The sequence below is a fragment of the Macrobrachium rosenbergii genome, chromosome 57 (assembly GCF_040412425.1).
Source record: "Macrobrachium rosenbergii isolate ZJJX-2024 chromosome 57, ASM4041242v1, whole genome shotgun sequence".
NCBI lineage: Eukaryota > Metazoa > Arthropoda > Malacostraca > Decapoda > Palaemonidae > Macrobrachium > Macrobrachium rosenbergii.
The window spans coordinates 16,538,241-16,554,052 of record NC_089797.1 but is presented as its reverse complement, the minus strand read 5'-3'; the positions used below and the strand labels follow the sequence as shown (position 1 = coordinate 16,554,052).

General features: G+C 37.8%; 1 protein-coding gene across 3 annotated transcripts in view; it reads left to right on the top strand.

The window, feature by feature from the left end:
- LOC136837129 (E3 ubiquitin-protein ligase RNF123-like) overlaps nt 1–4,945 on the top strand; it is a 104,819-nt gene extending 99,874 nt beyond the window's left edge. For all 3 annotated transcript variants that reach the window (XM_067101738.1, XM_067101740.1, XM_067101739.1), the window contains exon 25: nt 1,636–4,945. In XM_067101738.1, the coding sequence (XP_066957839.1) occupies nt 1,636–1,780 (145 nt within the window). In that variant the 3' untranslated portion in view covers nt 1,781–4,945. The remainder of the gene's footprint in view (nt 1–1,635) is intronic.
- Nucleotides 4,946–15,812: the final 10,867 nt, after the last annotated feature.

The following is a 15,812-nucleotide window of genomic DNA, read 5'->3' as shown; positions in this document are numbered from 1 at the left end:
AAAAACAAAAAACAACAGCAACCCCTTTGTATATTTACAAGCAAATTTACAAAAAGACTCGTGTGAAAGAGAGAGATGCAGTACTTTCCCCCTTGAAGGCACAAGCATTACTGAGACTGGCCTAACTCTCACGTCTGTATAAAAGTTGTCATTAGTGAATTTATAGCATATAGAAGTATTGGCACCTTTGTTTCAAATCATTATTACCATAACAGTGGTGCGTAATTCTGCTTCACATTGAAGCTCAATCCGTCCACCTCCCCAAACCTGTTTTACTTCACACTGAGGCTCCATCCGTCCCTTAAGGGTTAATCTGCTTTATGTTTGCCAGATATCAGTTACTGGTACAGTATCTGTAATAATTATTTGTTTTTTCAGCATTTCAGTGTATGTACTGTTTTGCACTTCACATGTTGCTACATATAAAGTAATTTATTGTGACTGTGTAAAATGTTGATCCTTGGCTTTTGTTAGGGACTCTTCCAGTGGTATGAATAATGCCATCATTTATCCCAACAACTTCATTTTGTTGAGTGGCAAATATCTTATTAACGTGACAAATCTCCAAATTACGCTTCAAAGTAAGATTTTTTCTCTAAAGAGACGATCATGTAATCTGTTATCTGTAATTCCGAAGATAATATGGTCTCTAAGAACTTGGTTGGGTGTAACGTTATCAAAATCATACCTCAGCAAGTTGAAGCAAGGCAATCACATACTGTTCAAACCGTTTTCCTGGCTTCTGTCCACGAAGATTAAAACACTAAATTCCCAGTGCTGTGTTCATTAAGGGAAGAGAGTACTCAGATGCATCGAGCGCTACTTTCAAATTATCATCATCATTTTCGGAGAACTGAAAAGTATTTTACATTTTGTGTGCCTCAGGACCAATCACTGTTAACAACACTGCAACTTGAAAATCAGGCTTCATGTTTAATTCCATTGCTGAAGCTTAGTATGGCCATTGTAATTATTACTCTTTCCAAAGCTCTTTAACATTTCTGTCATGAATGTCAGAACTTTGAGGTGGAGATAGTGCATCGCAAAAAACGCTCAGTTGCTAGAATAACTGCAGTCCTCAAAACCACCTCAACCATGTGGCATTTCTCCAGTGAAACAATGTATCCTTCTTGATGAGTATACAGTATTTAAAATAATGAGATGTCCCATCCTAGCTAGAATAGACAACAACCCTGTGTCATAAATTTGAGACAAGTCTTTTGTTACTTCAAGTTGTTTATAATGGCCAAACAACATTATGCATATAAAAATTTGTAGCTTAAAAAATAGAAATCATTTAACTTAATACTCATTGAGACAGACACTTGCCAATGCAGAATTGGATGACAGATAGAGATTCCAATGGAAACTAAGCTTCTAGGAGGTCCTTCCACTCTCATAATCCAGATAGTGAATGACTGGTGAGACTACCTTTGTGTCATATCAGATTTAACCTGGGAACTTGTGGAACATGGATATAGGTATAAATATGATTAATGGGTATGTATGAAAAAAATATTGTTTTTGAGAGGGAGCAAATCTCAAGCTGAATACAGTTACATTTCAAGTTTGGTTACCAACCTTCCATCCAAGGATTTATGTTAACGTTGTTTTAATAATGCTTTATTATTTCAGGGGCTGCGTTATCCAACATTTAATGAACCGTACGGACTGCTTTTTTTGTAAGGCAACAATAAATAAAGTAGTTGATATGTCCAGTAATACATTTATATATGAAGGATCATCAGTGGATAAATCTTCAGACCAGAAGCCAAAGTAACCTGGTGGTTGGATCTTGTGTAAATCCAAATACAGTAATGATAATCATTCATTAAGGATGTGTTTGGCTTTCAGAACGCTTTTTATAAATTTAAGGAAGCACAAGATATAGATCTTCTGTTATTTTATAAAGATACAGCACAGAAGAAACTCAACATCAAGAATGTGTCATGTTTGATTTTGAATATGTCCATACGAGAAATGAAGCCATTACTTTACAAAAACCTTTATTCCTTGTCTAGACAGGGGACTGAGTTCTGAATCTCAGTTAGAAATAAACAAGTAGTAAACAGATGGCATACCTCATAGGCAGGCCTTTCATCTAGCCTCTTGAAGCCCATTACGTATGTTCTTGGTTTGATTGTTTATAAATATTACTGCATACCTCTTTTGACTAAGTTTTGGATTCTTGTCATGTTTAAAGTGCATTTTTTTTAATGTATTTCTCTATATTAGTAACAATTTACTAGTATTAAATTTTGTGCTGAGTATATACAGTGGTTTAGTACTATTTGCATATATGGGAAAATTATTTATTAATCATTTTAGCTTCTCAGTAGCAAATACCAGCTGGATAGGAGTTACCAGTTGTGGATTTTATCTAAAGAGCTAAGTATTCAGTTGTCTTCTAGACAGCTGTTTCATTATTGTAAAGTACTAAGTTTACTTTTCGTATCAACAGTTTTTCGACAAATTTTTTTCGTTTATACTCAGACCAGTCATTTTACTCGAATACCCTCCTGACAGGGGAATGGCTGATACAGTATCTTAGATTTTACTAGCAGAGCAGAGGATTAATAAGCTACAGCGTGTGTAAAATGGGTTTCTCCTTTGTAGAGATGTCTTACTTGCCATCTAACTTCTGCTTCATTTAATCTTAATTGGTTTCAGAACTTGTCTTCTCTGCACTGTCAGCCAGTAAAGGCTTAAGTAAAGTCATTTATGTGTAGTTATTGACAGAAGTTGATTTTTAAATTGACATTTTCATGTTTTGTACTAAAAAAATAAAGGAAAGTAAGTGGAGTAACATGAAATATTTTTCCTGTTAGTCACATATCGAATTTACATAAGGTATTGTAGTGTACATTACACAGTGTCATGCACATATTTTATTGTATTTAAGGTAGCGAAAGTGTAGTGTCACCAATTTTTCGTAGACAGGAGTGCCTAAGTCCAACAGATGTGCTGTCTTGTAACTCTACATATGAATAAGTGATCATAAACAATAGATTAGTGGAGTGTTGCAAACGATGACTTGGACATTCTTGGAATAATTTTATTATTAATGGTAAAACTCAGTTCTTTCAAGCACATATGAATATTATTGCAACATTAGAAACCCAAGATAGAATGGGAGACCTCAAAAGCCTTTGGATTGTTTAAGGTGAAGTGCAAATGAGATACTGTGGTGTTTTGCTTCGTTATAGATTCCAGAAGTGGTGTGTGATTTAAGTTTAATGCCATGATTACACTTTATTAAATACAATAATCTGTGATGAAGGTGCTGCATCATGCATTAATACTATGGACAAAATTAAATGGAAAAATTTGTGATGTTCCTTTTTTGTGTATTGCAATGTTTTATGGTTGTATATTTAATTTTATGGAATAATTTACTGCTATGTAATTCTATTTTATATATATCACAAAGTTTTTATCCTATATGCTTTTTCAAAGTATATTTTGAAGAAGGGTCTCTATTCATAAAAGATATTTTCAAAGAAATACTATTTGCCAGAATTGCATAATATATTTGATTATATACTGTCATTTGCTCCTTTGCTTATATACAAATACCGTGTATTTCTGTGTATAAGATGACCTTTAAATCCTGAAATTCACCCTCAAAAATTGGGGGTCGTCTTATACTACCATTCTAAGTGATGTTTATCGGTAGGCTAGCCTCAGCGCAATAACCACAACATACATGAAAAGGTTCACATTATGAAATAAACTGATAATAAAGGTAATAAAACCATTTTTATCTTACATGTTATTGGCATATCTTCATAATAAATAGCCTTTTTGAGGAAGAGTTCCATATTAATAAAATCACCGTTCATCTATGTGAGCCCGACTGAGAAAATGTCAACATCAAGTGCTTCCTCTTTTCATTGCACATTTTTGTTTGGGCATTTTTCTTAAATTATCATTCTTTCTCCACTCTTACCATTTCTCGGTCACATCGAATGTTCTAGCAGCAGCACAGTTGTTCGAATTCTTGGCTACTTCTGTAACTTTCAGTTTAAAACTACTGTAGCCTCATATTTTCTTCTTTTCGCTGGTGGTTCCATGATTGGTATGGGTACTTGATAAGTTAATAAGAAATTTTAACTGACTTAGACAGTTTGTGATTGTTGAATAAGTATAGGTAAATGGCCATTAATACACCAGGCTGTTTGTAACTGTTTGGAACATTTGAGTCATACAAATGATAATTATGTACGATAATTATTGTACATTATCATGTTGTTAGGGGTTGTTTGTGATTGGCGATGAAACGTAAACAAAACAATGGTTTCCCTTTTAGGCAACATGTACGGTATAGGAAAAACATGATATAGTATTGGCTATGTTATTTCGTTTATTTTGAATTTCTAAGGATACAGATGTAATAACATCATGTTTACATAATCAGTATTTCATAAGATACATGTTGTTGCAAAAACTAGCCTATACGCAGATGGTATTGTAATTCAGCAGTCGTCTTATACTACAGATATGAGATAAATTCATGAAAATTTGCCATAATTTTTGACCTCGTCTTATCTAGAGGTCATCTTATCCATGGAAATATACGGTAAGTTTTCTCCTTTCTTTCAGAAAGAGATTCCTACCAGGTTTATCCTTGTGTATTAGGCCAAGTGCCATTAGAAAACTCAGTGCAGTAATCTTGGTTACTGATGTTAAGACATTTTTCCATATGGTTTTCTGTGAATTATAAATCATTTATAACTAACTAACTCTGTGAATTATTAAAATATGCATTTTGATGACTGGTATAGTCATTTCAGTCAGTGGAGTTAACACTGAAGTGTTCTGGAGAGAAAAGTTGATGCAGGTAGTATGGGTGTACAAGTACAATTTCCCCATGATTATTAAGGTAGAATTTATACTTAATTATTGTCATCATGCTAATTTCATGAAATAAAATGAAGCAACTTACTACGACATGGTCTGTCTGAAAATTCCATAAGTGGCAAAACCCTGCTGCTACCTTTACAGAGATATCTGAGGTACTTATGCTTGTATTATTTCATCTGTTATTTTCATGCCTCAGGTGAAACATTACTAACCTATATATTAATTTAGAAAAATGTCAAGTGGATTATTTTTACTAATGTGGTATATGCATGGATGCTTTTGTGCAAAATTGGCATGTTTTGATGTGGAAATTTGAGATGCATGAATATAATAGATAAAAAATGTTCTGAAAAATTTCACTGCCTGAATTAGGAGGGAAAATTAGCTTGTCATTGCACATGTGCTTTTTGATAACTTGTAACTTGTGATAAGGAAGCACTCCAATGCTATTAAGCTTCGGCTGATAACTGAGTGCTAGGCTAGTCAGTGATTAAGAATGTTACTTTAGAGATACTGGCAATTGTAGCAAGGTATGGAGATGTGATTTGTATTTATTGTTTCCAATCATTTTTCATAATAACAAAGTTTAAGACTGGTAAGATTAGGAGCAGTGAAGTTTGTTGGAAGTCTACATTTCATTTCATCTCTTATAAATTTTCATGTTTAGAATTCTGTAATTTCTCATGTAGATTGGGACGAAATTTAAGTTTTTTTATACTTTTTCACTATTTTTATTTCATTACTTGTGATGTCCTTTTCATCCATAAGAAATCTTCACATTTCAGAACTTTCTTAAAAAGGAAGAGAACAGTAGTCAGATAGTAGTGTTCATATTCTTGGGTGGTTCCCTTGTTCTTGGGCAGCTATCTCATTGTAATGTCTTATTAAGACCTTGAGTGGTGGAGGTAGGTAGGAACTTGTGATATAAGTATTGAGTATGTATGGATTTTTTTTTCAAATATACTTGTTTAATGCCAAACCCAGAACATGCACATGCCCAAAATTTCAATTTTAGTGAGAAGGATTGAACTACCTAACTATATGGATTGGGCTAGTTGAGATGTAAAGAAAGCTCCCTCTGATTGATCTTAAGCATCAGAACCTGTCCCAGAGACTACAGAGTTGTGGTTGAGAGACATTTATGATTTTGGCTATTAAGCCAAGCACCGAGCACTTCCAGTCATTCAGTGCTTAAGACTGTGAAAAGAGGGAGGGAGTTACAATCAAACAAGCAGTGGCACAGGTTGGTATATGTGCACTGCTATAAGGTGCTCCAAGGAGCACCTTTGTGACATAGAGGCAGATAACCACAGAGATTCAGTGTAGTAGAGAATGCCATAAATGATAAAAGAAAGGGTAACTAAGGTGATGAAAATCCATAGAGCTTGGAACCTCTCCTGAAGCATGGACCATCTGTCTAACTGCTACCTTGGAACTTAACAAGGGGAAAACTAACTACTTGTTATATCCATGAGATAAAAGCATTCTAACATTGCTTGGCTTGTGCACATGCATGCCATTAAAACTGTGTTGACATCAGTACTATGTTTTAAAAGTAGAGAAGTTCAAAGAGCTCTGAGCTGCTTTTTTATCAGTCATATTCCTGACTGCCATGAAAATAGTGCGGGGACAAGGTAAGTGTGGAAGCACTTCCCTGAACCCCTTGGCTATCTGGAGATACAGAGAATTGTCCCGATAAGACAAAGGAGAAAATCATGGCTCTGTGTGCAAAGACCTAATGACTGCCAGTCTTGATATGTGTTTATCAAGATAGTGTGCAGGTCACCAAGTTCCCTAGATGTTGCAAAAGCCAGAAGAAAGACTTGACAGTATTCAGTCAGCTAGACAAGCCTGATTAAAAGGACCAGCTAAAGATCCCGTCTTGGAGGTATTAGGCCCTCCTTACAAACCCTCTTGAAGTACTGTCGTAAACGTCTCAACTTCGCCAAACAAGATCTTTCCTGTGACTAGCTTGATTATTCCAAATCATGGGAAGAGATAGCCCTACAGGCCAACTGGAAATGTGTTAGATCACATGTCTACTATTATGCTGGAACTGGGGAAGTTGAGCAAAATGTTGGAGGCATTTGGTTGAAGCTGGTTAAGAGTAGAGGCACTGAGAATGGGCTCTACTCTTGTCACAGGGTTCTGCTTGTGTCTGGATTTAGTACCCTTCCATGAGAAGGACTTTGGGGCTTCTTGCTGAGTATGTCAGAAACCACCTTATTTCTTCTTAGAATGAATCTGGGACAATCACACCTTTTTGCATTTTCCCAGAGGAAAATTACCAATGACAAGTGAATCATGGTTTTTTGGCCTTGAGGCCCCTTGGTTTGCGAGGTGTCACTATGATTGTATAATCAAGTATGAATCCTGTTACCATGCCTTATACATAATGAGCAAAGACTTGCTTTGCAGGAAATTCTTCTGTCAGCTACAGATGATATATGTGCAACTCCTTTTTCCTGTAGCACCACATCACTAGTGCATGGAAGTCTAGCAGGTGAGCTTCCAATTCCTGCATTAATGGAGCAGTGAATAGCAGAACCTCTGGGGAAGTAGAAATCAGTGAAACTCACTCCGGTGCTCTTGGGATCCTAGAACCAATTGTGCTCTCTTTGAACATTATCCAGGAAGGGAACTTCTTGACTGTCTGGTTGAGATACTTACCATGAATTTTTCAGCTGTAATTGAAGAGTGGATCCTATATTGTTGTCTGTAAGGAATCCACTTCTAAAGGAAGGTTATTAGGCCTATCAGGGCAGAAACATTGTGTCAGAGACAAAAACCAGTAAATACTGCCATCTGTCTAATGGACAAGAGTATCTGCTGTATCTGCATTCATGTCTAGATAAGTTGCTCTTGTTTTTGTGGTCATAAGCCAATTGGATGATCTACTTAATCATCTAAAAGTAAAAATACAGTTTACATGAATTTAAATTATATTAACGTAATTTATACCTGATGTTTGTTGCATATAAATTCTTTTTTTTTTAAATGTTTTTTGCCTGCTTTGCTCATTTTTTCCTATCCTTGTAATTCTGTTTTATAGTTTTCTTTGCCTTCATATGTCTATTATCATATACTTCATAGTCATATTTGCTGAAAATTGTAATTATACAAAAAGAATGCAACCAGTGCATACACATCACTAGGAGGATGGTAGCAGGAGTTGATTTATGAAATTTAGGTTGTGAAGCCAAGCACTGGGCACTTTTGGCCATTCAGTGCTTCAGACAGTGAAAAAAGGAAGTAGGAGTGGTTGAACAGCAAGATAAAGATCCAGAAAATAAAGGTAGGACGGGGAGAAAACCCTATAGTTGCACACAAAAAATGACAATAGAGGTGTTGGACAGCCAGACTGAAGAAAGGAACCAGGAATGGAAGTCAAGTAAAAGGCTAAAACTAGATGCAGCTAGGGGCTGAAGATAAATTGCAAACGCCCTTGAGTAATGTCTACAGTGTACCATGTGAGGTGCACTGATGAATCTACCCCTGTAGGGAGGGAAGCGATAGTTGCTCTTCTCTTTGAAACAAGAAAGCCAGTAGTTGCATAATTTAGTTGCAAACCACTGTAACATCTTAATTGAAAAAAAAATCATCCATTCCAGTTGTTTTATCCAAATCCATTCTTCAGAAGTTAGGGAAATATCCACTGATAACATTGTTGAACAGGCAAAATACACAAAAATCATGCAAAAATGAATGAAAGGTGAAGAGAATAAGGTAATCTTCAAAAGAAGAACACTCTTAGGACTTCTTCAGAGTAGTGAGTACTTTTGCAGATTTACAAATAGACCTTGGTTATTAAGACCCTGGGATCCCCCCAGTCATGTGCAATATTTCCAGCTAGCTACCATTTTCATCTTTCCGTTTAAGAGGAACTGAATCATTGAGGATGATTTCCTGTGTATGAAAAGGGCAATTAGAAGTGATAGGTTTGTTGTGGAACAATGCAGAATGGAATAGAAGCATTGAAGGATATTGTCCATTGTTTGTTAATGTGCAGTATGTTAATGCAAACAGGCATTTGTGGTACATAATTTTAATGTTTTTTCTAAGGTTTTTGCAGATGTTGCAAATGGGAAATTTGAATAAGAAAGTTTCCTTTGTGATAAAGTAAGTATACATAACCATGTCCAAGTCCTCTGAGAACCCTTGTTAAATAAAGGAATATATGTTCAGTACAAGGTTTAAAAGAGACATCATTAATTTTTGATGGCCAGTCCTTTGCATTATGAATTTTTCTGTTAAGTAAATTGTCAGTTAAGCTTGGAATAGAAGCAGTTAAGGTTTACTAGTTTTTCTTTTATCTCCATACTAAGGCAAGCTCACCAGAATGTTTTACTAGTAGTTAGTGATAATTTATATATGGTCATTTTCTAACCTGTATCTTTGCATCATGTAAGAACATTTGCATAACCAATTATAATTCTCATGTTTTCTTAAAATAGTTTTTTATTTTTTATCATGAATGTTGCCCTTTATGGTAAACAAGCATTACTTTTGTTGTTTGAATGTCAAGTGATAGAGAAACATGCTATTAAAAATTAAAGTAAATGCTGTATTGGTGCAAAAAAATGGATCCTGGAATATGAGGCAGCTATGCTTACAGTTAGCATAGCTTTCCTCAGATAGTTTTAGTTGAATTGTTAGTTTTTTAATAAATTAATATGTTAATAATTTTTAACTTTACATTCATTACTTTGGTACTTTGTGTTTCTCATGAAATTGTTGCGCAACTAACTCTCATGTCTTAATAGCTCATGTGTATCAGTATTAATGGTATGATTGATTTTTTAATCAATTTGTAATTTTCATAACTAACAAACATGTGGTCTTAACTTATGGATAATTCTTCTAGTGCCAGCTGGAAAGCCGGTAAAAAGAAAACAAACAAGGAATTGGTGGCAGCGAGGTAAGTTGATAGGCCTAGGTGGCAACTGTCAAACTCCTTTGCATGTGAGTCAAAGAGATGACGCTCCAATTTCTTCCAGCCCAGGTAACGTGATTGAGGGGTGGCTAGAGGTGGGCGCTACAAGTTAAGACCGCAGATTTGTTAGCTATGAAAAATACAAATTGATTAAAATATTTGTCATTGTTCATAAGTGGAACAAACCTGGGTCTTAACTTATGGATACACTCACTTTTGGAGGGAGGAAAGAAAGTCTGGAACCAATTGGAGGTTCAGCACACCTTGTAACTCTTCCTGGCTTATAGAAGCTTATGGAAGGGAACCAAAGCCTTTGACGTGATAAATAAGTGGTGTGACAATGTAGAAGGAAGTTAAAGAACTATATCTGTAGATAACAAACCTTCGTAGCCACTAATAGTTTGCTATCAATCCTCTTTCCCCTTGCTAGAGAAGGGAGGGACTTGCTTTTGGAAAAGTTTTACTGTTCATGTAGGAACAAGCAAAACTCAAACAAAAAGGCCACAGTCTCACCTGTATCACACCCGATCCAGCACGTGATGGAATGATTTCTCATTGCCCACTGGGTAGAGAAGAAGAGAAAGGAAGAGGAAAGAGACCAGTCATCTCATTCATTCTCACTTTCATACCATCATCTTAGGTGAGATACAAACTGTCCCACTACAAGATGAATTACACCTATTGAGCAGCCCCCACTGGACCCAGGAGAGTGTCCAAGGAACCTGTGGGGAGCATCCTGCAGACAGAAAGAGGTGAAGGTGGTATGACGAAGCCAAGTGCCAACCTCCGAAATCCATTGAACAGACAAGTTATTTTTGAATTCCAAAGAAGGGCCTAGCCCTCTAACATCATGTGCTCTTGCATGCACTGTGTTAGGACTGGGGCATGAAATTGAACCATAAGCTTGTTTGATAGTTTCATGAAGCCAAAAGGAGATTATATTCTGGACACTTCTTTCTTGTTCCAGCCAGTGCTAAGAAAAAGTCTTCGGCACCCCGGTCTGAGATAGCAAATCCTTTTCAGGTAGCAGCATAGTGTTCTGACAGGGCAAAGGAGGAATTTGTCCGGATTGTTGTCAACAAAGTCATTAAGAGATGGAATTGAAAAGGATTCAAATCTGTCATCATGAGAAGATGGATTTTGAGTCTTGGCCACGAATTCCAGGACAGATTCGAAGGCTATGGACATCCAACCCCTCATATGTTTGACCTCAAAGGATAGGCCAAGTTCACTAACTCATTTGAAGAGGCCAGGGCCAACAGGAAAACTGTCTTGAGAGCCTGGTTTCTGTCTGACGCACAACTTAAAGGCTCAAACAGAGCACGGGTGAAGCTGCCCAGTACCAAAGTCAGGTTCCAACTAGGTGGTCTAAGTTTCTTAGGAGGACAAAACTGGTCAAAGCTCTTGAGAAGCATTGAGATTTCCCATGAGGGAGAAAGATTGACATTCCTCATATGCAGAACTGCACTCAAGGCAGCTCTGTAGCCCTTGATGGAAGACACAAAGTCGTTTCTCCCTGCAGAGAAAAACAAGTAAGTCTACTACTTACTGAACAGAAGTTCTGACTGGAGAGAGACCCCCTTAACGACACCAACCAAAGTAAATGGCCCACTTCCCCTGGTACATGGCTGAGGAAGATCTGAGATAGCCAGACATCTCCAATGCTGGTCTGCAAGAAAAGCCTCTCACTCAGAGGAGATACCGGATAGTCTTTAGCCATGAAGAGATAGGGACTACCGAGCAGTGGTATCTCTGGAAGTTGGGTTGACACAGAAGGTGTGTCACGGAGGAATTTTTCTCTGAGCTTCTAACAGTAGTGTTAGGAGATCTGGGAGCCATAACGTGTGAGGCCACACAGGAGCAACTAGGGTCGTTCTGAGAGGCCATCACCCTGTTCAGAACCTGATGGATTAGGCAAAATGGAGGAAAGGCATAAACCTCCAAATTGTCCTAGGGGTGTTGCAGGGTGTCCTCTGCCACTGCTAAGGGATCCGGAACCACGGAACAGAAGACCTCTAGTTTCTTGTTGAATCTTGCTGCAAACAGGTCTATTGAGGGCCTTCCTCACAGATGAAAGAGTCTGTTTGCTATGTCCTAGTGCAGAGACCACTCTTTCCCTATGGCCTGACTTTGATGATTCAGATTGTCAGCCACTACAGTCCTCCTGCCTGGGATATACCTGGCAGAGAGAACCATTGAATGATCTATCGCCCACTGATGAAGGAGCACTGTCAGGGAGTGAAGTATGCTTGACAGCAGCCCAGTGTCCTATCATCTCCTCAATTGATGGTGTGGGTGCATGGGTTCATAGTAGCACCCTCAGCACAGCGGTCAACCAGACATTCCATTGATGGTGCGGGTGCACAGGTTAGCAGTAGCACACTCAGCACAGCGGTCAACCGGACACATTCCAGGGTGATGGATGTATGACAAGTTCGGTGTCTAGGTCAGTGTTAACAACAATTGGTCTTGACACCTCACTTTTCAAAGAATTGTTTGATCTAGGAAGACGGTCAATTAGTGTTTCAGTATCGACATTTCAAAGATGTTACTATTTGGCTCTGTCTCTATGGACCGTGGGTATAACAGTCATTGACCAGACTACATTGAAAATACAGTATCACTTCTCGTCCAATCAGCGAAGTTAGCAATGATTGTGTCAGGTCAGTACTTGGATAAGTGACCTCCTGGAGCACTGGATTCTGTTGATGTCTAGGAGACATCTCTGGCATCCATGGTTAGAAACGTTGGACTAGTCAGTACTTAGATAAGTGACCTCCTAGAAACTTCGGATGCTATCGGCACTTAGGAGACATCTTTCGCATTGGTGATTCAAGTCTTGGGCTTACAATGTCCCGTTGTTTTGCCTGATTCATCAGGAGATCAACAACACCTCCAAACAAAGTTCCGACAACTTGTTTTTGGTTCCTACACAGTCAAAAAGTGGTGTCTAGGAGCTCCATTTCTTTTGAGTTGATGTAGTTACACTCCTCTTGTGAGGAGTGGGAAATGTAAGTAGTAGCTGCTGCTGGTGCAATTACCAGTTGATCCACAATCGACAGCATCCTATGATGTTTCATCTGCACAATACTGTACTTCCATAACTCGTACGAATAACAATGTTAACTCGGTCAACTACTGCCTGAACCAAGGAGTTGGGAGGAGGGGCAGAGGTCAGAGCACTAGGGAGCAGGACAACACACTGGGTAGAGAGCAAAGTGGTCAGCTGAGGTGTCGTCACAGCTGATGTACTAGGCAAGGGAGGGAGGAGAGCTGCAGGAACAGGAACTGTCATGGCGGCTGACCCAGGCCCACATAAGCCTGATAAGCCTAGAGAAGCCCAGATACTAGCCATCTTCTGTGCACTGGAATCTTAAAGGATAGAACAAGATGACGGAGCATCCACTTGTAAGGGGGAAGAAAGAAGTACTCCCCCCCCCCAAAGAGTGGGGGCAGCATTAGTAAAGAAATTTCCTGACCCCCCCAAAACTTCTATAGGCGAAGCTATAGAAGAGTGGGAAGGGGTAAAATCTTGCAGAGAAGACGAAGCAACAGGAGGATTTGGCAAGGAAGCAGAACAAGGAGCATGTGATGCAGCCATCAAAGGAGGGAACTCCCCTCCAAGGTGGAGCCTCCAACTTCCTCTTATGCTGCCTCTTCTTGGCAAAGACCCTCCACTGCTCAGGAGGCCAAGAAAGACATCCAGGGCATGGATTAGTGATATTACAATCATTAGCTATACATCGGCTACAGTAGTGTGGGGATCAGTCTCAACCGATGCCAAAAAACGGGAGAAAGGATAACCATCAACGCCAGGGCACTTCCTCAGATGCTTGGAAGGATTGGCTGAGACTGGAAGCTGAGGTGATTCTTGGGGTTGCATGGTTATAGTTATAGTTATAAATGATTTGTTTAACCAGACCTCTGAACTCTTTTAGGGTTCTTCTCGGGCTGGAAAAAGAAGGGGGGAAAGAATACATAAAAAATTAAGTAATTAAATAAATAATAAAAAAAGGGAAAAATTAAAATAAAATAAAAAATCAAGAGGGAAAGAAAAAAGGAAAAGAAAGGGAGGGGAAAAAAGGGGGGAGATTATATTTTATTTATCAATTTAATTTTTTTTAAGAAGAGAATGATGTTATTAACTGAAAAGTTATTACCTGCTAGAATATCCTTTATTGATTTATTTTGTAAATAAGTATTTCTTTCATGCTGCCATCTGGGACAGTCAATCAAGATATGTTTGATTGTTATTGGGATGTTACATCTTTCACAACTTATTGGATTTGTGTGTGGAGTTGACATGAGATGACCATGTGTGAGTCTGGAATGTCCTATTCTGAGTCTTGTTAAAATTACTTCATTAATTTTGTTTTTGGGTAGAAGAATGCCACTTTTTAACTTTTTTCTTAATTTGTTTTAGTTTGTTTTGAGGGGGTATATTTGTCCAATCATTTTGCCAATCCCTATACATTAAAGGTTTAACTGATGCTAGCCAGTCTGATATGGGAGCTGTCATAGTAGTTGGGGGGATTGTACAAGCTAATGTAGCAGCTTTATTTGCTTTCTCATTACCCTCAATGCCTACATGGGTTGGGATCCAACAAATTAGAACTTGAAGGCCGTTTGTAATTAACTGATGAATTTCCCATTGGATATTTTGGACAAGGTGATTATTTGATTTAAAGGCTTCAGAGCGATGAGCGTAGCACGTCTTCCTAAGAGGGTGGTAAAAAAGAAACTGAAGCGTCGTCTCTTCAGCTCATATGTGAAGGAGTTTGACATTTGCCACCTAGGCTTATCAGCCTACCTCGTTGCCACCAATTCCGCTAGAAGATTTATCCATAAGTTAAGACCCAGGTTTGTTCCGTACATGAAGAAATATCATATATGATTTTCATTTTTGATCAGCCTTGTTTTTTTTTATTTTGTATTGCTTCAGTTACTGAAGATTAATATCTTTTTATCAGTCTTGTATTTTTTTTATTGTGTATTGCTTCAGTTACTGAAGGTTAATTTTTTTATTTATTTTTTGTTTTTACTTTCCACCATATTTATGGGTCAGTAGATCCATATTAGCTTGTTGCACAACATGAATGCAGAAAAGGTTGTAAGTATCATCATTATCATTATTGGAAATAAACACACAGTCGTGTGTAATAGAAATAAATTTCTACATCACATCAGGATCTAATCCAGCCCCCTCAAGTGAAAGGCAAGGGCACAATCAACAAAGCCACATAGGTCATAACAGAAGTTGGAACCTAAGTACCTGAACAGTGCCTGAGAATTTGTCTGGGCAGACTGCACACTTTCCATACCAGCAGGTCTTACCCAGTTTCCCTATCTACTAGTGTCTCAAAAGCTTTTCATTACAGTTACCCTCTCAGTGCAAATATGATGGAAATCAACACAGTCATTTGCGAAATACAAATGAATATGAATAGAGTCACCGGGGGGTTAGAAAGTTGGGTAAAACTATCTAGTATGCAAGATGTGCAGCCTGCCCTGGTTAATCTTCAGGTACTTTTGTAATTACACTAGTTCCAACTATATTAATGATTTTTATGGCTCTACTGGTGGCCTTTTGCTAAAGCTCTAGGTTCAGTCCCAATGTGCCATAAAAGTTTATCATTGTCATTCATTTATGTACATTCTTATAGAACAAGGTGAAAGTCCATAATATGCCTGGCAAGCTTCCACAGAATAAAATGTCCATGCCTCAAAAAGAAGAGCAAAGAATTTTATTATCAGTAATAGTAGTGTAATAAAATTTATTATTTACAGTGTTACTCACTTAGGGTGGTGCCAACAGTGGAAGAAGACAACAATAAAACTGAATATATTACTATTACCATAGGCAGTCCCCAATTAACGGCGGGGGTTCCCTTCCTGGCCGAGTGCTGATAACCAAAAATCGTCGACAACCGGATTATCACAATAATTATGGTAATAAATGGTGTTTACGATGCTGTAAGCACTGATAAACCCCTTATTGGCACTGAAAATCGCTTAC